This window comes from Octopus bimaculoides, chromosome 8 (assembly GCF_001194135.2).
Source record: "Octopus bimaculoides isolate UCB-OBI-ISO-001 chromosome 8, ASM119413v2, whole genome shotgun sequence".
In the NCBI taxonomy this organism is placed as follows: Eukaryota; Metazoa; Mollusca; class Cephalopoda; order Octopoda; family Octopodidae; genus Octopus; species Octopus bimaculoides.
The window spans coordinates 13,585,831-13,612,684 of NC_068988.1; the positions used below are offsets into that span (position 1 = coordinate 13,585,831).

Here is a 26,854-nt window from a genome sequence, read left to right on the forward strand (position 1 = left end):
AATACAAATGTAAGATTGATTTATTTTCATATAAATTCCTTTTATTAAGAATACCACACTCAAATTCCAAACAAGCTACTTTCAAATTATCAGCAGTTAGACTTGGTCAGTCAAACTTTCAACCAGCTTCCCAGGCTGCTAATGTCCAATACATTAGGCTAAACTGACATTTTTGAATAGTTAGTTGCTATAGGACTGTTTATTTTATATTTATTGATTTCTATGAATAAAAGAGGTTTCTTTAGTAACTGTGGGGAACTATATATATATTTCCAACAACAGATTTAGTCATACATTTCTACACTATTAGTTTCAGACATGTTATGTTTCCTGTTTTTCTTTCAGTGGGAGTATAAAAAAAAAATATTTCTGTTCACTGTTTGTGAGTATTTTTCAGGTTTACCAGCTGGAAATGTAAGCTCAGCATATTCTTTATATAAGCAGGACCACTATTACCAAATGAATCTGATTAAGAAATGATGTAGGGAAATTTTTTTTTAAAAATGAAGGAACAGTAAGGAGGCTTTATAGTAAGATCTATTTACCAGGTCTGATTACCTAGGTTTATAAAGTATGCTACTTACATGTTGAGTGGGTGGTACAGGAATTCTCAAGTAGAAACCTTTCAGCTCTAAGTGCTCTGCAAATGGAGGTAACCCTCAGTGCATTTACAGACACAAAAAAAAAACTAAATAATTTGGAATGAAGGTTAAGATATTTTAAATAAATATAACCAGTGATATGTTTGTTTTTTTTATTAGTTTTAGAAATATATGAATAAAGAAAGAGGATTATAAATAACCAACAGTTCAATTTTTTTGTTCCCCATGGGAAAAAAAAAAAAAGTTCTTTAGACAAGCAACTACTAATTGTACTGAGTTTTTAAATAATTTTAATTAATCAAATTGTAAAATAACTTGCTTAATTTCAGAATTGGTGATTATTATCTAATTAGATCATTTCTAATTCTGGAATCAACGAAGTTATCTTAAACATTGTAAAATTTACATTGTTTACATATTAGCAAAACTAATTGTAACATTGTGATTGTGGATAAAGTTATCTGAGTACTAACTAAATAAGTAAATTCTGTTTTACTGTAATAAGATAGTATACAATTATAATATTTCATATTAAGTTATCAAGGATATAGAATACAAACATACATATCTTTCAATATTAACTGGGCAGAAATAGATAAATAACTTTAAATGTTGTTATAAAGAATGTTATTATTTTTTTCGTTAATTAAAACTTTAGTTTTAGATATTAAAACTTTAGAGAACTACTTACATGAGTTATTTCTGTTACAACTAAGATTAAATTAAAAGCTTGTGTATATTTTTTAAGTTGAAATTATACAGAAATAATTAAATAATAACAGCCATAATAGGAAAGCCCAGTTGGATTTTAATTATTTATTTTATCAGTTTAACAGGAAAGATGCTAACAGCATAATGAAAATCAGTGAAAAATGAGGATGTATAAAAGTATTAAGAGAGAGACGTTATAACACGTGTGCATTTTATACTGGATTACATTTGCTATTTTTTAATGTTGTGTAGCTGCAACATTTTCAGTAGCAGATGATAGGATAGGGCTGGCAGATAGACGAAAGAAAAGAAGAAATGCGGAAGTAAATGAAAGGCTACCAGAGCTGTTTGGTATTAGTAATAATAGGGTGTAGAAGGCAAGATATTTAACAAGGGATGATACTTCAGCTATGGGATGAAAGGGAATATGAGCTTTTAAGTTGCTATTCAATGAGAGGATGCATTATAAAAATATGTTAATGAGAGCTACAAGCATGAACAAGCACTGAAATTTTTAGCATAAACATTATCACCAAACTGACTATTAACAAACGTACAAAAAAATTAATGTCTATAACCACACCTGTATTACATATATAAGAGAACTGTATAGAAGTATATAGCGGAAGTTAGAAATGGTTTTGTTTTCAATGGCATCGCAATAAACATATACCACGAGTACAATCCTAGTAAATGAGAATGCTGCTACAATTTAGTAGTGCCTGTCACATGGATCATCAGCATTGACTGTTGCAGCATCCAAGGCCATTAATGTGTCCCTGACTTGCACTATGTTTGGTCTGCTAAGCTAGACCATATCTCTCTCTTTCTCACTCACTTACTCTCTCTATCTCCCACTGCTATCACTAGAGGGATCAGCAGCAGCAGTAGTTAGTAGCTGGATAGCAGCAGTAGTTATAAGAGTTGCAGGCAGTGGGGGGTAAGTTTAGAGAAGCAAGAGGACAGGATAGAACTACAGCCGTATGGGCACTAGCAACGTGGTTTGTCAAGCATGGACATGACAGCAACTTATGTCCCTAGGGCAGAGAGTATTAACCTCACCTCTGTGGAGTTACTTTTAGAGGTAGGTAGTGGTGGTGCAGGGGTGCTATCACCAGCTGCTGCAGCAGCAGCTTCCATGGACAGAATGACAACTACCACTATCTTCAGTACGTCTGGGCTCCACTCATCTCAGGTACAAGCTATTTCTGTTGGTTCCCATAAAAATGTTCCTCACCTGGCATCTGTCATCAGGAAGTCACGAGTATCTGATGTTGTCTTTGATTATTCTATTGCTGCTGTTGGCATTATTATTACCTTTGGACTTGGAGCCATGACTGATGTGGCTAGTCTTAAACATCAGTTAAAGTATCCTGTGCCTCTAGTAATTGGATTTATTGTACAGTTTTTGTTAAACCCTTTGGTAAGTGAGAGACTTATTACTTATAACATTATTCAAATCATATTCACTCCTTTATGTTACCTCCCTTCCACTCTCTCTTTCATTCCTGTTAACTCACAAAATAAAATAAAAATAAAATAAAAATTATGCACATGTCTATTATTATTCAGCATTATATTCCATTCAAATGTCAACATATCTCAGAGAAACAAATTTACAATGAGGTAAAACAAAGAAACCTGACACTGTAGCATTAAGGTGAAATAATTCTATGGAAGGAATAGTTCTAATCAAAAACAAAAGTGTATCAGAATAGATTTATAAATCTATCTATTTATTTTACATATATACATATATATATATATATATATAGTATTTTGATAACATTCAAATACTGATATTATGTTTACATTTTTGTGATATAACCCAAAACCAGTTTGTTTGTTTGTTTGGAACTACATAATTAAACAAGACCTATTTTTTATACAATTAAATTATCTTTGTTATTAAACAAAAATTCAAATAAATATTTGAAATTATATAATCTCTTCCTTATCTATACATCTCAACAGGCTATTTTATTTTAGGGTGTACTATTTACAATTTTTAGAACTTAATGTTATATCATATATATATATATATATATATATATATATACACACACATATATATTATCACTGTTACTATAATAATAACAACAACAAAAACAACAATTCTTGCTGTGATAGGCACAAGCCTGAAATTTGGTGGGAGGGGGCTAGCTGATTACATCAATCCCAGTGTATAACTGGTACTTATTTTATCGACCTCAAAAGGATGAAAGATAAAGTCGACCTCAGCGGAATTTGAACACAGAATGTAAAAATGGATGAAATGTCGTTAAGCATTTTGCCCAGTGTGCTAATTTTTCTGCTAGCTTGCTGCCTTATAATAATAATAATAATTTTGGCACTAACAATAATAACAACAACAATAACAACACATTTTTATTGTAATAAACACTTTAAATGATATGTAATTTGAAAAGTTTTATAAAGTTAGGTTACTTGGCATTTTCTCAAAATTTGTAAGTAATTTTCTAGCAAGTATTTCAGAATGAAAAAAAAAAGTCTCCTAAATTTAAGATGCCTCAGTTTCCATAATTAAACTGATAATAGGTATTAAATTATAAATATATTCTTCATCAACTGTGCTTTGTCATGTAACAAAGTACATTGGAATATATTTACGTAAGACTATCAGAAAGTGTCATTTTAAGTTACACTGAAAAACCTCTAACATAAATGATTATAATAAAATCCATTTTGAGTAATAATATTAATAACAACCCAATTCCTGAACACTTAATAATCATAACACTCACAACTTAGGTTTACATCTTGCAATGTCAAGCAACTTCGGTGTGTGTGCATGAGTGTCTATGCGTGTGTGCACACACGTGTGTGTGTGACTGTGTGAAGACTGAAAAATGTTTGTTTACAAATGAAGGAAAAAATATTTAGGGTGTAAAGTAGAATGTTTATATTTTATTACAAGCTGAGGTTTCTTAAACCACACACACACAAAGGTATATATATATATATATATATATATATATATAAACCATATATATATACATTTATATAATCATATATGCATGCTATCTATCAGTAGTGTCCATATCTATCCACATAGTTATCTAATAGCCACCCTCTATACTTTTGTTAGGATATAGATGTCTATAGCATTGAAAGATTGCTATATAGTATTCTCACCTATTCTAATAGTATAGGTGAGTCCGATCATGTTTTCTTTAACTTTCAGGTAGTTGTGAGTATGGAATCTGCTTGGTCAGTTTTCAGATAACATTTGGGTAACATACCCTGCCAATGTTGTATATTCCAGCTGGGAATCATCCATACTCAGTAATTCTGTTCTTCCTAGTATCTGACTGTTGGTAAACATGTCTCTCTAAGAGACTTTCATGATTGAACACAAATGCTTCATGATGAAGACAAAGTTCTTTCACCTGACTCTTGTACAATGTCCAAGTTTTGGTACCATACAAAAGAGCGAACAGGAAGATTGTCTGCAGACCTTGCATTTGATTTTGATAAAAATATGATGATTGTTCCATAACCAAAGATGCATTAGCCCAAATGTCTTTACTATCTTCTTTTGCAGCTCAATATCGATATGGACTGTCTTTCAGTAATGTACCGCCAAAATACAAAAAGTCTTGTACACTTTTAAAGATTAATGCCATCATCTTATACTTCTATTGTGTGTTGACTGGAATAGCACTTCTGTTTTTTATAGGTTTTTTTATGCAGTGGAGAATGCATCCATGATCTCTATGTGCTGTAGCATATGCATGAGTAGTGCACTGTCATCTGCATACAGTAGTTCTCTTACAAGGATCGGGGTTGTTTTTTTTTCCTCTAAAATGGGCAACATTGAAAAGGTACTGTATATTAACTGCATCCTCAAGATTGATGAGGCATCCTCCAGCATTACTATCAGACAGGTTGAGAGTCTAGGTACCAATACATATTTCAGTTTAATACAGTTTGTTACAGCAAATGTATCTTAAGTCTTCTGCATGCTGACTCTGGTCATCATTCCAGTGTGCAAAGCTTTCATTATGAATGTGAATTACTCAAAACAAACCTATTTCCAAAGTGGCTACCAGAAAGCAGACCTACCAAGAATATAAAATGCTTTGCTGTATCAACAAATTCCATATACAGAGACCAGTTTGTCCTTGAGCATTTGCTAAACAAGAGTTTATCCTTACTAATTTCTCTGTTGTTGGTATCTCATTGAGAATTGAACTGACAGCACTGGTGGATTTGGCTACAGGATCTTTGTTACAAGGTGAACCAAGCTGTCACTCATCTCAATACACTCCTAGTTTCTGGGAGCCATTTCTCTTTTATTAACCAATTCAAGACAACATGACACTTCTTCTGTGGTTCCCAAACTTCTTTGAGTTCTTTATAAAAGCTCTCCATGTCATTCCAATCGGTAGGCCATAATTTCAACCTCAATGTTGTCTGTTTTTGTAACAGTTTACAATTATTTCTGTAAGCTGTCATAGTTGACCTAGTGCTTTCAGTTTATATCAGTCGTTTGTGAGTGTAACAACATTTTCAATTCAAGATGATTAGGATCATTGTTAATCTGTAAAAGTTTAAGTAACCAAACAGATAATCTATTTGAACTAATTGATCTCAATCAGATAAAATATGTCAGCTGACTTAAATGCTAATTTCTATTAAACTGAAAATGTGTTACTGATATTCTAAATACCCATAACATTACAAATACCTTAAGCATACCAGTTAATAATGGTTTTAAAGAGGGAAACTTAAAATATCCATTTTTAGAAAGTGACATTATCAATATAGTTTTTAACGATAAAAAGAAAATAATTATAAAATGTTTGAATATAAAAAAAAGTGATAGATGTTAATTATGATAAAAAATGTGGATCAGATCAGATAAAAAAATAGTGTCAAATTATCAAGCTAAAAACACAAATACATTATCAACAATTGAGCAAGAAAAGTGCTTACAAGAAAACCAAATTTAAGAACCACATAACACTTTTATTTTCAAATGCAAATAAGCACTTTCTGAAAGTCCTTATATGCATTTGAAAACAAAAGAATGCTTTCTTCCTCAATTATCACCATTATCGTCATCATTTAACATCCACTTTTCCATGCTTGCATAGATCAGACGGAATTTGTTTAGGCAGATTTTGTACGGCTGGCTGCTCTTCATGTTGCCAACCCTCACCTGTTTCCAAGCAAGGTAATATTTCCTGATGGTCAGACATGTTTTTCATGGAAGATTGGAAACAAACAATGTTGCTTGTATGATGGTATGTTTGTTTACAATCATCACATGATGTCAAAAACAAGGGTACACACAAACACACACATTCAGGACAAGCTTCTTTCAGTTTCTATCAACTGAATCTACTCACAAGGCTTCGGTTGGCCTGGGGCTACGGTAGAAGACACTTGTCCAAGGTACCATGCAGTGGAACTGAACCGAGAGCATATGGTTGGAAAGCAAAGCTTCTCAACCACACATCACTCTTCCTTAGTGTTAAGAATTAAAATGAAATACACTGGAAGCATTCAGATATATTCCTGTAATGTCTTAATCTGATTTAGAAATAATCATTTTAATGCTTACTACACCCAAACCACACCATACAGCTGTAAGCCGTGATCAAATTTTAAAATATTTAAATGACTATTTACTAAAAGATTATTCTTGTTTTAAGCTTTGTTTTAGATAGAGAACATGTAGTCAATGTAATCACCTAACAAATTTTGTTTAGTCCTCCACTCTCTCAAATTTCTTCATTTAATTATTTTCAATGATGATTTGCTTTAATTACCTCATGTTTCATTGATGTGCATCTGTTAAAAGTGCAATGACTAATAGCTAAACATAAAAATGTTATATTACAGAATCCTGATCTTGAAATGTTCTGATGTGTAATCACTTGTATTAGAACGTTTTACAATTTCACAATTATTTAGAATTAACCCAGAACCTTTATAATTTAATGGATATGAGGCATAATTAATATATATTAACATTTACAAACACACAACAGCTAGGGATGCGCTCACTGATGTGTAACCAATACATTTAACTCAAATATTACAAAATATTATGCTAATATTATCATATTCTATTTAACATATTTAATCTTTTATCAATAATTGTACATTTTACTACACACACGCACACAAATATAGTATAATCACACAAAAGGGATGTAACAAAAAGAAAAAAATATTGTAATATTATATTGTAATTGTATAACTTTATTTTTCAATTGATGAATATTTCAGATGATGTTTAATGTTTGCAGCAGTCCTATGTTTTGAGCTAAACATGAAATTTGAACCTCTTTGAAGAAAAAGAGTTGGAGAAAACAAGTTTCATATTTTCTACTAATTATGACACCAATTTAGTTCTGATTGCTTATTGATTGAAACCATTTTCTGTCAATGACAATCTTATATGAATATAATCATGGCCATGGGAGCTTGAAAGCTCTAATTGATCAGATCCACAAACGAGAAGAAAATATATATTCCATTTTGATATAATACAGAACAGTGTTTAGATTTCATATCTGATACAAAAATAATTATGACCACTGAAACTTTAATCCTCTTGGTAAATCTAATTTTATCTTGCATATAATTAATAATCTTGCTAACTTGATTAGGAATATCTTGATTAACACCACAAAATAATTAGGTTACTTGTAAGGTATCTTAATGGAGCAGCCAAGTTAAACAATATTTTAAAGGTAGTGTATTAAACTGGGAACTAATGTAAGTTTGAGCAAGACAAGTTATTCACTTAGAACTCCAATATCACATTTCAGTGAAAACTTAGAAGTAGTTTGGTGGTATGCCATTGTCACTTTACATCTTATTAGGGCTAAGTCCTTTCATGATTAAGTTCTTGTCAAGATTTAGTCATAAGTCAGCCCTGATTGAGTAAAAGCTATGATCTAGGTAGGCTTTCCTACTCTTACCATCCCGTCTTTCCATTTTTAAGACTGTAGAGTGTTATATGAGGGTCATTTGACCACTATCTCTATCAGGTCAAATGACTTCATAGAGGTTGTTTTAAACACACACACAAATAAATACATAGGTGTTACACAAGGTAGAGAAAATAGTATTTGAATACCGAAGGAGAGTAATCACTGCTGTTTGATGAACGTTCATGTGAAGCACTGAGTAACAGTTTGTGAAGTTCATTTTGGTTTTAATAAAATAATATACAATTACAATGATTAAGTAGATGCAGTACTGTGGCTGTCTCTTTTGCAAGTTCATATTCCTCAAAACCTGTTTAAGAGTTTGTCCCTAACAAAACATAAGGTCCTTAATGTGAAAACAATCTCTTAAACATGCTTGAGAAAACAGAAAGTTATTGGGATTTATCACAAATATATCTTAACAGTAGTTGTCATGACGTTAAAACAAGGACAGTTTACAACACAAAATTGTTGATGTAGGTTCTTTGAGAAACTGGAGTGAATGAATTGCTGTTATCATAGGCAACACCAAGTTTCAACATTTCTTATATGCTGACTTATCTGTAGCTGGTAAGAAACAAATTTACAACAAATTTCTTTAAAAGAACAAAAGCAAACTAATGAACATGCAAACATACATAGATCTTTAATTAGCTTTATCTTAGTTTAGGATACCATATAGAACTAGTCAAGAATCTTTGTTTTCTCAGGCAACAAATTTCTGTGAAGAGCATTTATGTTTAATATAAGGTGGTGGCAGAAGCAGCAGTGGTGGTGGTTGTGATGTGGATGATGATGAGAATTATCTCAGCTGCTATATTGTCAAACAAAAAGCATTAAGAGATGATGTTTCTTAAAGATATTTTGTTAATATGCTCAAAAATGAATCCTTTAAGAAGCTGAAACATTTTAGATTAACAGGATTTTAAAAGTTGTAATATTTATATTACAACTTTCCTGTTTGTGTTATATACTATATCCATTGAATTACACAAAGAATGCGCATAAGAACTTCTTAACACATTGTAATCAAGACTTAACCAATGATAATACTCAGAGAATCCTTTTATCACAAACATCACTTGAACAGTGAGAAGCAAACATGATGCTTGTTTGTATAACATGTCTCTTCAGTTCTTTCTGTAGTCTATTATGGAGTCACATTTGACCTTTTCTTTGATCTCAGAAGTATATCTATTGTTATAAACACACAAGTGAAAAGTAAATTAAGATGCAGATCAAGGTGTAGAAAATCCTTAAGCATACAAAAAAGAATAAACCAATAATATGGATAACATCATCAGATAAAATATACCAAAATAATTGCTGGGATTTTTCTTACAGTGCACATATTGCAAGTAAGCTATTTTTAACACCGCCACTATCAAGCTTTAAAGAGGAAAGGTTTACAAAACACTTTAGCTCTACTTAGCTATATCATAATTGCTTTGATATGAGAACCAGAGAATCAATTAGATATACATTTAAAGGTTTCCAAATTTAATCACATATTTCCAGATACATTATGAATAGCCAATATTAGAAACAAAATGATTTCTTGCATTTAACGCAAATAATATTTTGAATATTAGTTGTTAATATTATGGTGATGATGAACATGTGAATTAAAATCAATATTTTTAAATTTTAGGTGTCAAATTGTGAATTTATGACAATAAAATAGTTTTGGTACAGTAATTTCTAGGTAGGTTGGTCTCTAGTCTCAAAATTTTCATTCACAATGACATTGCAGTAACTATATTATGCTTTAAGCCTTGTGCATTTTGTTTTCTATTTTACTCAAATAAAACAAAAAAGAAGAAATAAAAACTAGATAGCTATTGCAGTACCTACTGCCTGTACATTTTAATAGATTTGTAAATCCAGCAGTATTTACTGCATTCAACACCTGATTGTTTATTTTATTATTATTGCTATTTATATTAATTTTTGTTTCTTAAAGACATTTAAAAGTCAGTTACTCAAGAAATTATTAAGTTTCAAATCCGGATCCTTTGTTCTCATTTATTAATTAATGCTGTACAATTAAACATAATATGCAATCATTCTTGGGCTAATATATTATCTGACTCTATAGTCTAAACTTAATTCGACTCAACACTTAATTCGATTTTTAATTGTTGGAGTATTGGTTTCATTGCTTTAATTTTAGTGACCTGATGGCAAATAATAATTGCAAAAGATTTCATATATGATTTGGCTTAGGCTAGAATGATATTAAGAGCAAATAAATATGTCTTTTTCCATGTGTGTAAAACAGACAGGCACATTAAACAAATAGAAAGATAGTGAGAGAGATGTGAAAAACAGACAAGGAAACAGAAAAATGTATTGGAGAGTTATGTATCACTTAACTTCCTCAGAGTTGGTTTGCCTACTTAGAAAAGCATTTTGTGTTCTTCAGTCTAGCAACACCAGGACATAAATGTACCTGCTAGCTATAGTTATCATAATACTTATCTTTTTTTTTCTTTTTAGTTGAACCCTTAAAATGGACATTGTAAGTAGAAGGTCTATGAAGGTAGAAGAAAAATAATACAAGTATGACCCATTGGATATGTAATGCTATAGTGCATGAAATGCAAAGCACAAGTGCACCAAGAGAGCAGCTAGGCATTAAAGACATTGTCTAATGTATGTATTGTAAAAGTCAACTGTATTGGGTGGACATGTGAAACAAATAGATAATGATTGTTGGGTGAAAACGTGTGTGTGTGAGAAAGAGAAATAGCTGAAGGAATTCAGAGGAAAATTGTATAGGACATAGAAAGGAGTGGTCAGTTATCAGGATACTCAGCCTCACAGATAGGATGATGCAGCATTCAGATGAGTGATGATATGTTGTACAGCACAGAAATCAATCCCATGCAGCATGAAAATTATGAAGAACACATGGGCTATAATTTATGGAGCCCGGTGCAGCTCTCTGGTTTATCATCTCCAGTCAAACCATCTAACCCATGCCAGCATGGAAAACAGATGTTAAATGATGATGATGAAGTTATAGGGATGTTGAATTTTGAAATTATAATAATAAATCATATTTGGTACATCATTTTTTAGGTAGGTAAAATATACAATTGGTGTCTAGTCTTAATAATGTTCATGTAAAGAATTGATCATATGAAAGCAATACCTAGTTCAGGAATATAAAACCTCACCATCAAATATGTTTTACAATAATTCTTAAATGAGTGAATGTTAATGACATGAAATCTATTTTCCCCATCAATCTATTTAATTAGAGAAAACATTTCAAGTAAAAGTAAAGAATTAATTCCTTGATGTTTGCTTATTTATAAACACAGTATATAGCTATTTGGTTTATCAGTAATTACAGACTGCTAGTATTCTTTTAACCAGTAATCTAATATCTGCAACATTGATTTATCTAACAAATCTCTATGCCGTATTTCATAAATATAAAATGACTCCTTAAGCCAGAGTGAAGATAATTTGGGGAAAATGGTTTTGAATAATAGGGTTTATTAAATTAACAAGGCTTCTCTTTTCACAGATTGGAGAAAACAAGGGCATCTACTGATAAATATTTGATTCAAATGGTTATGAAATAAAAGTAAAAAAAGATATTTCATACAGCAAAATTTTGTCAAAATATATATCAGGTTAATACAGAATAAAACAAATTCTAGTTTTATACTTTAGCTAAAGATTCTGGTTCTACATCATATTTTTCATCTATAAAATATGATTAATTGGAATCTAACAAAATAAGTGAAACTAAAACTTACTATACATATAATCAGAAAGATTGATGGTAGTTGAAATTTAATGTTCACAAGAGCAGAAAAGTCTTAATTTGATATCAAATTCATACACTACATTTCAGTCCACTTCAGGGATAATATTTTTACATTCCTTTGAGCAATTATTGACCTTACTGTTGTAATTTACAGGGCAGAGTTACACAGAACAACTTTCAATAAATTAGGATCACTCATGCAAATGAAAGGATAAAATTCTCAGATAATGCAGCAGATATTTGTGCCTTACAAATAAGTTGTCTGGGTCAGCAGTTCTTAGACTGACAGATACCAAGACCCACCCATCAAAATACTGAAATTCTTAAATATTAGAATTTTTTGATTCTATCCTTTCTTTAAGGAGAGGACAAAATAGAATTTGCATCCATATAATTCTTCTTTCTTTTGCCAAGGTATTGGGCAAATTTGAAAAGTTGGAAACCATCTTAAAATGGTGGTCTGTTTGCCCCTTTTAAATCCTCACAAGCCTTCTCCAATTGGAAACATTAGTTTAGATGACATTGTTTAGCATTTCAATAGCCCTATTGGTGCAGAAGGGTTTTGGCTGTTATAAACACCTGATTATGCTCTCCTGAGGAAAACAGATATTTTAATTTAGGCTGTTGGCATATATAGAAATTTCAATTTTTTGTGCTTTATATGGGTATTAAGCCTAAATATGCTTACTGGAGCCTGGTAAAACGTACTTGTGTTAATACAATGGATAATAAAAAGGTAGATGACATCTACCTCTTCTCCACTGGCTCTTTCCCAGGCTCATAAGTATAAACAGCTTCTATTTTCTTCTTGGCATAGCTCTAATATGTAAGCAGTTCTCAAAGCCAATGAAGGAACTAAAACAAATATACTTGACTATTTTGTTAAAAATATCAACAATTTTGTTTAAAAATATTTCAATAATTACCCTTCATCTTCTAGGAAAAAAAAAAAGAAAGATTAAAAGCTATAAGTGAATAAATATTGGAAAAAGAAAAAAAGGAATTATAAAGAAACTGGTGAAAATTGTTTTATTCGAAAGGAATTTAATAAAGCTTGTAAATTATGAAAAGACAAAATATATCCCAATCTAAACAATTAGTATGTGATAAGATGAAGAAAGATACGAAACAAATTAAAACAAAAATAATAAAGGAAGAGTATTTATGACTGATATATATATATATATATATATATATATATATATAATACTGATTGGCTGTTGACTCATTAATATTCTAGCAGTTGTGTATCTTCGTTTAAATATTGGTCTTATAATCAAGAAATGATGATGGGTTAGACTGGTTTCTAGCTATCACGCTATTAGTTACTTACATATCATGCTTACATGCATCTTTACATCTCAGCTGCAGGGAGCCTTTGTCCCTTCATCCAGATATCAGTTCACCACAGAACAGGTGTTTTAGAATGCAACCATCACTCATGTGATGACCATATATATTATAACACATAGAGCTTGCAGAGTTAAGAGAATTTACTATCATTAGCACTGGAAAATGACTATAGAGGGGCTGTTCACCCTGGCAAGTACAGTAATGGGGCAGATCCTGACCTGCTATTTGATCTCAGGGAATTTTTGCCAACATTTCATATGAAATATTTGAAGATTGTGCTTTTGTGAAGAGTATCTCACCATTGTACAGAAGTGCATTGGCAATAGTTCTTATACACATTGAATTTTGTAGATGCTTTGAGCTACTGATTACTTATCTTCCCGTATTTTCATAGGTTCTGAGAGATGTGGCTTTGCCAATGCACTTGATGATTTCTGCTTTTAGGGCGAGGTTACCTGTAACAGCGGAGCCAAAATATAGAAACTTGTGGACCACGTCCAGTTCCTCACTTCAATCTTAATGATGGAGTTCCATGACCCTTGTTTTGGGTCTTGAAACTGATTGTGAGAACAGTCTCAAGAAGTGACTGATCACATTAGTTTTGATCTTTATTCTGGCTATATTGAAGAGCCAGGCATCAGACCTTGAGTACAGATGGAGATCATTGGCTGAGGAATTGAATGCAGGCTTCAGGAGCAGAGCAAAGGAATTATCAAAAAGTGGTGGGCAGGGTCATATCTTTGCTTTACTCCACACTTCACTTGCTTAGGTGGGCAATTAATGAGTAGTAAAATATTAAACAAGCCATCTCTACTTATGAAGTAAATGGATTAAAGACTCAGTACAGTGAATGATTCTACCCTCAACACTTTTCTTGAAGCTGGTGCAGTAAAAATATCATGTCTACATAAGTAGACCTCTTTTTGGTACAGAAATCACATTGTGATGTAGATGTACTCTGTCTGTAAGTTTCTAAAACCTTTGCAAAACTATTTGAGCAAAGAGTACTGACTATAACAAGAGGTATGATTGTAATTGTGGCAATTATTTTCTTCACTTTTGTTCTTTTGTACAGTATGACAATTTTCTTGTAATTATTGCAAAAATATATTTGCAACAATGTAATTACATCTAAATAATAAAGACATATTGAAAATAGCACTTCAAAAAGGCAACAACATATTCTTACATAGGCATGAAATCAGCAATTTGAGTAAAGAAAAATGTAAGGTTATGTTGTTCATTCTTTTCCCAAGTGTATCAAGAACTCAGCTCACTAGGAACTTACCTCTGAGTATAAGAAATGTGACATGAAAATTGAACTGAGTTGTGCAAAGTAGAGAGTCAGTAGTGCTAATAAACATTTAACTATAAGCTAAAGCATAGAATATTTATTAAGGGATTGAGAAAGTTTTAATTTAAAAGCTTAAATAACAATATAGTATCAAATGTTTTTGAAGAAAAAAAAATGGAAAAATATTGCAATGTATATAATGAAAATAGATTCAGGTAAGCTGTTAGTGAGTCCCAATTAGGGTCATTTCATTTATATTATTAAAGCTCAGGAGAAAAGCATGAACATTACACAATCACATTTCTTCTATTCAATAAATTAAATACTGTAACTAGGAAAACAGGGTAATATAATTGACTATATAAATATTCAAGGCCAGAATCCAAACAAAAGTTCATAGGGATGATTTTAATTATTATAATTTGCAAATAGATGATACCAGCTGACAGGATAAGTACTATATAATGATACCAGAGAGTATTAATATTTGTAATAGAGGCTGATTATGAAGTATATAGGAAGAATGAAGAGGTCTGACCCAGCAATTTTAGACCTCACAGTAGAGATTATGCATGATTGAAAAGAATGGCTATGTACTATACAGCATATATCTTCAGCTTATAGGAGTATGAAAAAATATAGGTATTAAAACAACAATGATCATAATGATGAGACTTGCAACTGGTCAGGAGATATTTAACAAGCGCTGATGGAAAACAGTTGGGTCTATAAAAAAGTGATCAACAAGAAAATATCTATCAAGGAGATATGGTGTAAAAAAAATGTTGGCGTTGCATACATAAAAATGCTTATATATGATGATGATGATGTTTTTAAGTGGAGCCTTAAATTGGATATTCTCAAATGTAGAAATGTTAGTGCAAAAGTAATCAAGGAATGAACAACTATCACACAAATCCAGTTTCGTTTTATGCCAGAATATAAAACAATAAATCATATATTTCATCTGTGCCAATTATTAGGGAAATATTTAGAAAGCAAAATGCACATACATTTCACAACTGAAAAATGTATTTGCTTAGGTTTCAAAACAATATTACAAATAAAAGAAATCAAGTAGAAGATAGAAAGTAAAGTTGTAAATGAATGCAAAAGAATATGACAAATAGTGTAAAATTAAGTGGTAACAAGGAATTTGGTATAAATCACAAAACAATCTAATTTTATATTAAAAAAAAAAAAAAAAATTTTTTGCAGGTTTTAAAACCTGATAACAAGCTTCAGATAGAGAGGAGATAATTCTGAGTTACATAAGAAGTTTGAAACACGTATATGATAAATTTAAGGCATAAGATTGATGGGATTAATAATTTTAGGTGGTGATGTATGCTAGAAAGTGATATAAAGCTTTCACAACAAGATAGACTAATGTGTAAGTAAGAATTTAATATTATATAAGCAGCGGAAATGGTTACATCATTTCATGCAACAAAGTATCAACATTTTCCCTGTTTCAAAAGAAGTGATAAAACAGCACAAAACAAAACAAAAGGTCCAAGTTTAGAGAACTTCAGTTATGATGATAATTCAACCAAAATTAATGGACACATTGTGAAAATTTTATAATATTAGTGTAAGGGACAGTGATATTATAACACATAGAGCTTGCAGAGCTAAGAGAATTTTTGGCTTCACAAAGAATGGATGGATACAATCTGTATGTTATAATGAAGTAATGGCATTAGGTGCTGCTAGCAAGAGTGAATATTCAGATATATGATCAAATTATAAATGTATATGATGAAAGATTATCTAGAAATATAGGAAACAGTTTAGTATGGTTTTGCCTAGCCTATTACAAATGGAAAAAGTGTTGGGGTTCACAAGAGAAATGAAAAATATTAGGTCAACATATCTCCAATGTAGTAAAGCATCTAATTATGTATATAATATATATACTGATAAAATCGATTCTTTGTATAGACTTAAAAACAATGTTTGTGAACAGCTGGAATCAGCTGATGCCAATAAATTACTGGTATTCATTGATCCTGAAAGGATGGAAAGTAAAATCAAGTTAAGAGTGAATGAGTTTAAAACTAAACACATCTTAGCCAGTGATCTAAAGCATATTTATCACCCTAATAACAATAACTCCAGTAATAACCATTTTTTGAAGGCAAATGTCTGAGGGATAAAATTAAAAAAGAATGGAACAAATTAACAATATATTAACCATAATTTTTTTTAATCATTTCTAATCAATGACATCATCATCATCATCATTTAACATCCATGTTCCATACTGGCATGGGTTGAATGGTTTGACAGGATCTGATGTGCCCAAGGACTGCCTTGAGCTCTAATGTCTGCTTTGGCATGGTTTTTAAGGTTGGACGCCCTTCCTATTGCCAACCACTTCACAGTGTGTATCACACTATCATACTGGATGCCATTGATCACTACTCTGGGAGAAAAATTTCTATAGAATGAACCACAATGAATTGGAGATCTATGTCAAGTCTTTGTTAGAGGTGTACCTTCAACTGTTTTTGCATGTAACATTTTACTGTAGGCACAAAGCTACAAAATTATGGGTGTCAAGTAAGGAAGTAGTCAATGAAATTGACCTTCATATATTACTGGTACTTTATTGACTGTTGAAATTTGAACTCGGAATGTGAAGGGATAACTAAATATTACAAGGCATTTTGTCCAAAGCTACTATTTCTACTATTTTTCTATTAATAATTATTTCAAATTTTAGCACATAGCCAGCAATTTTAGGGGGAGATTTGTCAATTACATTGACCCTGGTGCTCAGTTGGATGAAAGGATGAAAGGCAAAATCAACCTCAGAGGGCCTAATAATAATCTCTGATGTAGGCACTGGTGCTCAAATTTCCAAAAGGAGCACAGTTATAAATCTAAACCAGTACTTGACTGGTACTTTATTTTATTGACCCAGAAGGATGAAAGTATAATCAACCTCAGCAGAATCTGAGTTTAGAATGTAAAAGGATGTAGCAAAATACCATGATGCACTTTTCTGATGCTCTAACAATTCTGCCAACCCAACATCTTGCTATAATGAATAATGCAAAGAAATAACAAAGCACAATGAATTTCATAGTGAGACATATTTGACATGATTATGGAGAAACACTGGATAAAGTAGTAGTAATAGTAAGGCAGCTACAATTAAGATTATGTAAAAGTCATAATAGACAAGAAAAAAAGACATTCTAATAAATGAAATGAGGTTAGGTGAAGAGATAAATATTAAAATTGATACAACAATGGTATAAAAAGAAGCCATTGAGTAAACTTGATTGGACTGTATTATTATTAGATTCTTAATCTCTTCTGAAAGAACTTTAGTGGATATGAGCCATGTACTTTTGTTTGGTAATAAAATATTACCATATTGTCCCGTTCATTACATATGAACAATATGTGTGTAACTGTAGTTTTTGTCATTCTTTCAACTGTATTCAAAATCTTCATTGTTAGATAAAAAAAAAACAAATTGTTACATACTTGAACATAAAAAAGTGAGAAGAATATGTTAACTTCTGCTGTGCAGCATACATTTTTAAAGATATATCTAATAATTAATGTTGGAATAACGTGCTATATATCTGTTATTACATATATTTCTCAACTTATAACAATAATGTACATTTATCAATGTATAATAATAATGTTTATTCATTAACATATAATAATGGCAAATGACTTTTTTTTAATCCAATAGTTAAATGCCAAAGTAAAGAAAGAAATAAAGTTAATTTCAATTAATTCAAATGATTCCCTTCCTTAGAGTCACGAAATAGTTGAAAAGATAACAAAATGATGTTGGCAAATGATAAAATTGATATATTACATAAATAGCTATTATGAAAATACTATATGTTAACTGGTGAGGAAGAAACCAGAAACAAATAGAAAAAAATTCAATCTAAAATGCCATAAAATTGCCAAAACAGGAACATAGAGAATAAATACAGCAAATAGCAAAATATTTCATTAATAGAAAAAGTGATATAAGGATATTTGAAACAGATCAATTTTTTTCTCTTTTTATTTTTTGCATCTATCAGTAACAAGTTGTTCATAGGCAGTGAAGTTTTCAGAATGAAGAAATGATATAAAATCATCATTATCATCACAATCATTCAGCTAATCAAATATATTTCCCTGGTTACGTGAAATTTTTTTAATTCCATCTAAAAGTACAATAAAAGACACCTAACCCTGTACATGAAATAAAATACACATTCACACATGTAATACTTATATTGTCAGTAGTACTCAAGGTTTGATGTGGTCAATTCATCAGAGACCAATGTACTTCAAGTAATATAACAACTCATTTGTAAGCCTGATTACATGAGCCATTATCTCATTATTATTTTTGCCAGCCATCATGACTATGTTGCTCACTTCTCAGAGGCTCTGTTATGCAGCCACAATCATGCAATACAACTTATTTCAATAATATCAGTAGCTAAGAGTGGGCCAAAAGTCATGTGCAGATTAATGAAGGCAAAGCTGTATTTTATACTTCTATCTAACCAGTTATCCACACATTTATAATCAATAAAATATATTACTAACATAACCAGGAAACTATTAATTTTATTAGAGAATAAGAAATGGAAAGTTGTGACACTTATTCATTTCCCCACAGCATTAACAATAAAAGCACAGTGGTTCTCATTATAAACAGAAGCTTAATAGAAATAGCTAAACTATATATTTACGTGTAATTGCTGAAATATTTATGACATCGAAAATGAACATTCTGTAACATTTCCAATAGCATGCATTTAACACTACCCTAATGCATTTATGTAAAAATATGATAAATTAGCATCACATATGAAAAGCAAAAATGCAATAAAGTGAGATAATGCCTTGCAGCAGAATAACAAACTGAACTAGATAATTAATTGGTTATACAACTCTAGACTACATTGATTGAGTAGGTTACAGGGTCTTTAGTGGTATTCTCCCACCAGCTCATTGATAGATTTGCACTCCTAACTCCTACATTTACGGATTATCACACCTATTCATACTTTTCCTTTTCCCACCTTTCAACTGATCTCTTTTCCTATCTTTATTCATTTCACGTTTCTGTTTTTTATTTTGTGTCACATTACTCCCCATTTTTAAACTATTTTTTCTTCCCCCCCCCCCCCCACCTACTACTATTCTACAGAAAGGTTCATTACAATAGCACAAACTAATGTTTGGAATTTTAGCAAAATACATACAAGCAAAGTTATAAATCAGTCTACTGGTTAGTGAATGTACAAGGTCACCAATCTACAGTGTTCTGTTATTCCTTACCCCTTGTCAAAGAATATTAATGGGATGGGTCTTCAAGCAGAGACTAAGTGCCAGATAATTAGGGATCTGCAACTGGATGCAACTCCAACAGATAATCTTCTATTCTCCAATCTTAGAATTAATGAAATTTTCTCCGAGCTTTCTTGCTAATACCAGCTATTTTAGATTTGTAACAGTGCTTGGAATCTAAAACATAATTCTGATATCCAATACTGTAACATGTCATAGTGATGTGTGGTTTTGAATTTTAACCCCACACAAGTCATAATTAATTTTAACCTTTAATTACATTGGAGTTAATCAAATATATTTAAATACTAACATAAAGGATTGAAAATCACACTAAAGCCAAATGAAATTTAGCAGCTGTTCTTGATGTTTAATGAAACTGTTAAATGTATTATAGATATGTTCACAGATGAATAGAGTAATCAATCAACAACAGCAAAATACGAATCTAAAGGTTAAAGGCTTATAGTCAACATTATAAAATTGCTTATAAATGGTTTCCAAATCAATTATCAAGATAAATGCTAGCTACACAATAAGATACTATATCAAATGGAATAACACACTGGGTAAAAAGCAGCTGATTTGTGGATGTATGTATAGAGTTATATATCAATATTGTTTCACACATTATGTCAGCATATTAGCATTATTGTTAGGTGGTCGATACATCATGCTTGCAATGTCTTCATATTCCAATATTACAAAGTCTAAATTAAATGACCTTAGAGTTAATTAAAGCTACAAATCTGGCAAGATTTCAGTGATGTGAGTGTTGCTAAGTATTGCTAGCATAAAATTCTCATTCAGAACAAAAAAAAGTCTATAAATTTATAAAAATCACTTAATGTTGAACCTTCAAAGTTTAATTTAGGGGAGATTCACTGGGTTTTAGTTCAACTGGAAAATTGAAATGACAAGGAAATGTGCATTCACATACTTTTATGTAGTAAATAGCTATCTCTGAACCCTATCATCATCTTTCCATCATTGATACATCTACTGTATTTCTTCATGCTATTTGTCAAGCCATTTGGATTTCAAAAAACAACTTCCAAATGATTAGAAAAAAGTAAACAAAAATAAGATAAAATAAAACAATGATAATTAAACATTGTATGTAGGAATTCACCATTTAAGGAAAGTGAGTAAATTAAATGGAGATTGCAAAGAGGCTGTAAAGTTATGTAGCAAACAATTCTTTTGAACTTACAAGTGAGAGATCAATAGTCCAGCACCTTAAACCTACAGCTATTGAAAAGCAGTTCATTTCATCAATTATATCTATTTTCTCAGTTGAAAAGATATGTTTTATCTAAATTGATATTATATTCAATATCTAAATCTATATATTAGGTAAATTCAATATTTTTGTAATATAGCTAAAACATATTTTAGAAACAAATATCAAATTAATGAAAATATGCTTAAAAACAAAACACTTTTTTTCTACTTAAATGGAAAAATGATGTTGTGTGTATGTGTGTGTGTGTGTGTGTGTGTGTGTGTGTGTTACACAAATAAATGATATATTATGATGTAGTCTGGTGAATAGTAAGGAAATTACGTGTATGCTTGTGAGAGCCATACAAGTCATATATAGAAATACTGCCAACAAGGTATGAATTAATAATGGATTCAGCAAGGAATTTAGCATACCTTTACATATCCACAAGGGTTTGATTCTCAAACCTTTCCTGTTTATTGTAGTTCTCTAGGAAATAACAATAGAGTTTAAGACAAGCCATTTGTAAGAGTTCCTTAGCAATGATCTAGTTCTTATAGCTACTGAAGATTTAGAAAAGAAATTCCAAATGAGGAAGTAAAATCTAGAATGAAGAGGCATCGAAGTAAACTTAGCAAAGATAAAAATTTTAATAAACAAGAAAGAGAAGACTCTACTGTCATTTATAAAAATGGCCATGTTCAATATGGAGAAAAGGAGTAAAAATCCACATGGTGTACCATAGATACATGCTCTGGAGGTGTAACATTGGTATACATGAACAATGGAAAACAAATGAGCTAAGGAATTAGATGTAGTATGCTACAGAGAAGACTGAGCTAGGACAGGCATACAATACTTATGGAGGATGAAATTAAGTAAAGAAGTGCCAAGCAATCTAAATGGAAGGAACCTGTAGAAGACTGAGGAAGGTATGGTGATAAAGTAGTGAAAACTGATCTCAGGAAACTGAACCTCATAAGGAGTTGTGGTAAGTAGTGAGGTGCTCTGTTTGAGAAGATCCATCTAGTCCAAGCAATCATGAAAAAAATGATCATAAAAATGGTGATGATAGTGATAAGCCATATGCATGCTAATCTTGTAATTAACAGTTTAAGAACACTTCCCTATTTTTCTTTCAGATTGCATTTGGAATAGCAATGTCATTACCTGTTGATGACAGCATACGATTTGGTTTACTTTCCACAACTTGTGTACCAGGAGGTGGTTTGGGACTAAGTATCACGTCTGTCACAGAAGGGGAGATGAGCCTCAGCATAAGTATGAATGTCATCAGTATGGTAGCAATGTTGGGTAAGTATTACTAAACATAAATACATATAGCTTATCATAATATAAAGTTCCAATATAAACTAAATATAAATTTCACCAAAAAATTAAACAAATCACCATATATATATAGAAAATGTAAGATCTTACATTTGATCTCCCAGAATGAATAATTTATGTTTATTCTCATTGGAAACTACAATTTATAAAGCCCCACCCCACATCCATTCCCCAGTTCTGATTCTCCCACACATTCCTTGAGGATCCATCCAATTACCTCATCACCACTATTTTTTCCCAGCTCCACCCAATCATCTCCACTTCTAAATTCTGAGTAGCCAAGTAGCTCCTTTACAGCAAGAAACCTGTTCCCCTTTGGCCCCTTCCCTTATACTTTAATCCCTCATTTCCTAGTATAAAGCCACCTCTCTTTGGGTTTGTAATCTTGCAAGCTGCATGATGTCCTCACTATGTTGGTGGCATTAAAAATAAAAGCACTTAGTATATGTTGTAAAGTGGTTGGCATTATGAAGGGTATCTAGCCATAGAAACTATGCTAAAGGAGATAATGAAGCATGATGCAGTCCTTTGACCCATCAAACTGTTTAACTCATGTCAGCATGGAAAATGGACATTAAATGATGGATGCTATATTGAGCATGACACCCCAATTCATACATTTGTTTCAAACAGAAAATTACAAAGAGCTTTGAATTTAAATGTTATCATAAAAAACTTTTCCCTAAATGAACAAAAATTTATAGAAATGAAGAAAATGTATTAAGTAGGAAAGGCAAACCTAGTTTATTACCAGTTTAACACCACCAACTGGGCCCTTTGGATGTCTTTAACAGAGTTGATACTGTTGTAAGCATTTGGACCAAGTCTACAGTCTAAGGATAAATGTGTTGCATTTATCTTTAGAAAGATGGATCAATTGTTATTGCCAGAAATTGATAAAAGAATGAAGTTTAACTGGAAATATAATGAGATAAATAAAATTCAATATGAAAGATATCAAATTAAGTGCAAAAGAATAAGATTCTTTTAATGTAAACACAGATGTTTTAATTGCCAATAATTGTGTAATGTTGACTCTTCATTTACATATTAGTCAGTATTTGTTAAAAATAATTTATTTCTTTGATTCACTAGTGTTTTATAAAGATCTAATAGATATTTGATTAAAATACTGAACTTATGATTGCCATAACATACTTCAGACAGTTATAGTCAATATAGCTCAGGCAACAAAGAGCATAACTACTTCTCCAAAGAAAAAAGAAAATACAAAAAAAAAAAGCAAAAAAAAACATGGCATATGTTCAAATCTAACATAAGAATTTTGTTGAGTTTGGAAACAAAATTTTCTGTGCGCATATCTTGTTTTAGTGACTGGTGATATCACATTGGTGTGAAAGCAATTAAGTGACAGAGAATACTCAGTACTGTTAAAAAGAGCAGAGTAAAAGTTTTTCAGAGCTGAGTCTGTAAGAATCATTACCCAGAAGTTTTTATTCTCAATCCTCAGGTGATTGGTCTTTTGGTGCTTGAAAATTTTTTTTTTTATATATAACACATCAGTTGGATCCATTTGGACCATGCTGAAGACTCAGTTATACACTTATACATGGAACCAGAAATTCTTACCAAGTGTAAACAAGTGTAAGAATCTATAAAAATTTGAAGAATGAGGTGACCTATTGAAATGATTTTTGATAAATTTGTATGAAAAGTTCTCTTGAAGGAGCCTGTAGTGAACTATTGAATACACACAAATGTAGAAAATGCATACATTTGTACATGTGTATATGCCCATGTGTGTCTAAGGTGAATCTCTTTGAGTCAGTAGATTAATTTTTTTTAATGAAAACTTATTCTACTACTGATATGTAAAACAATTATATGATATATAAACATTATTGGAATTAAATATTACTATTCTTGCATAAATACTCATATTTTAAAATGTAACAGTTAACAGAGATGAACCAAAGTATATTACTGATGTTTTTTATCTATGGATCCCAGTTTCACGAAAGGCAATTCTAGCAGAATTGGAACTCAAGATATTAAGCTGTCTAGCTCAGCTCTCTTCTATTTGTGTTCTCATTACAGAAATAAACTACATTAAAATCAGATAATAGTTTTGAGGAAAATATTTATGAATAAACATGTTTTGACAAAATAAGACACTTAAAAATTGATAATTTAGGAGTCTTACAACTGCAAGACTTTAAACTGTTAAACTCAATATTATCTTATTAACACTTATATGACAATTTAGCTGGTCTTTTTACTAGAAAGAGGGGCTGAATATACATATATTCTCTCCATTGAAATTTAGGTATAGCATTTTAACCAAATAACAACCTTATTCTTTTAATAACTTTGAAAAAAATACTTGTTTTCTTTAGTGTAGAGACATCAGTGGGCTTTAAAATCTACGGAAATATTGACAAAAATTTATTTTTATTCTAAAATAGGGAAAGGAAAAATGGTTGGAAAATGAAACTCAATGAAAAATGGGAGGAAATTTAAACATTTCTATAATGGTAACTGAAATATTTAATGAAGTAGCTAAACCATGTTAAAACATGTACTTGAAGGGAATCTATTAAAAAAAAAAATCATTTTATTCTATCCTATTCCTCTATGTAACAGAAAAATTCAGCTAATTTTTTCCTATGTATAATTGGAACAAATAAAGCAATAAAAGGCAATGTATATATATATTAAAAAAAAGTACAGATAGTATAATTTCCAAAAGTTACACAAAGTAAATGTTTTAAAAAGATCAATAGCTTCCATTTTGATTTTAAATATGACAACATAAAAAAGTAAAGAATGCTTGGAATTTCTCTCTTTATCTCATTCAATATGAACATGTGTATAAGCGCATGCATACTTAGATACATTTCTTACATCTGTTAAGTAATTGAAAACTGACGATGATGACGATAATAATACTGATGCTACTAATAATAATGTTGAAACCAAATGAAACCATATATTAGTTTATATAGCAACCAAATGAAAGAAAATAAATTTACAGCTGTTAAGCCACAAAAATGGGAAGGCAACAGTGAAAGGCATATTCTTTGATTTCTACATTAAAATTATTCCAAGTTTATATCATGGGGTACACAAACAGCTGTGGATTGCTAAAAAAATGAAACATTGACATGTTTTGATGAGAATAGAATATTAATGTTTTCTGCCCTTGCATTTTCCCATATGAAGTCATCTGAATTAGCAGCAGATGGAACATTCTGGAGATTGCAATTTTCTAACCCCTGCTTTTTAAGACATATCAATGTAAGGTATCCTATCTAAAACTAAATAGTTAATACAAATAAAGGCAGAAAAGATCTACAAGTTGTAATAATTTAGTTCAAATGAATTCATTGGACACATACAGGTGAAGAGCAGTTAAAACAAATTTGTTATTGGATGAAATTCAACATACACACAACATCTATTTTATATAAATATGAAATGCTTGCAAAGTTTTTCTTGTATCTCATCAAAAGAAACGTCATCATGTGTGCCACACTGTGCAAATAAAACAAGTTTACAGTAATTTAACCCTTTCATTACCAATCCAACTGAAACCGGCACTGGATCTGAGTACAAATGTCTTGTTTTCATAAGTTCTGAATTAAAATCTTCTACCAAACCTTAGTCACAATTTATGTTCCTAACACTAGCTAAATGATAACTAAGTTATTTTACTAAATTCTTTGTTATATCTAAAGTAATTGAAAGAAACACAGAGCATCTCAAAATACAGTAATGAAAGGGTTAAATAGAATAAACAGAGTGAGGTGTCCACAACATTACTGGTTAATGGTATTTTCTCCATTTAATATTTCTATAATTCACAAATTCTATGCCCCACTGTATTCAATTTAGTTAACTATAGATGTTACACCATGTCACAGATGGAAAACATGATAATTTTTCACACATATATATAATATTTCACATTAACCAAGCAATTCTCTTACCACTACTTCAGCAAGTGTGGTAAAGTCTATGCTTTACTAAGGAGGTTTAATAAAAAGGAAATACATCTGTAGTTGTCTTTGTATGTGCCAAAATGGTATTAGTTATTGAGCCAGTGTTGTCTTTTCCTTAGTGCATGAATATTCTAATTAGACTTAGAACTTTGATGCTCATTTTATTAAAAATGTTAAAATTAACTTAACTATCATCTGTGTAACTGCTAGGTCATTCAGTAGACTACTTTTCTGTGTTAAAAAAAAAACTTAACCTTTCATCCATCTAGCATTGATA

The 26,854-nt window shown here is 30.9% G+C and overlaps 2 protein-coding genes across 3 annotated transcripts in view; one reads left to right on the top strand and one right to left on the bottom strand.

The window, feature by feature from the left end:
- LOC106879192 (trafficking protein particle complex subunit 13) overlaps positions 1–26,854 on the bottom strand; it is a 271,910-nt gene that overhangs the window by 160,696 nt on the left and 84,360 nt on the right. Inside the window, exon 1 of one of the 2 annotated variants that reach the window (XM_052969952.1) lies at positions 585–761. The exons of the other annotated variant lie outside the window; for it this stretch is intronic. The gene's annotated coding sequence lies outside the window, so the exon portion shown is untranslated. Of the gene's footprint in view, positions 1–584; positions 762–26,854 lie in introns of those variants that run through there. 2 annotated transcript variants of the gene reach the window in all.
- LOC106879191 (hepatic sodium/bile acid cotransporter) overlaps positions 1,394–26,854 on the top strand; it is a 37,542-nt gene continuing 12,081 nt past the window's right edge. The window contains exons 1-2 of the mRNA XM_014928645.2: positions 1,394–2,736; positions 22,408–22,579. Coding sequence (XP_014784131.1) covers positions 2,326–2,736; positions 22,408–22,579 — 583 coding nt within the window. The 5' untranslated portion in view covers positions 1,394–2,325. The remainder of the gene's footprint in view (positions 2,737–22,407; positions 22,580–26,854) is intronic.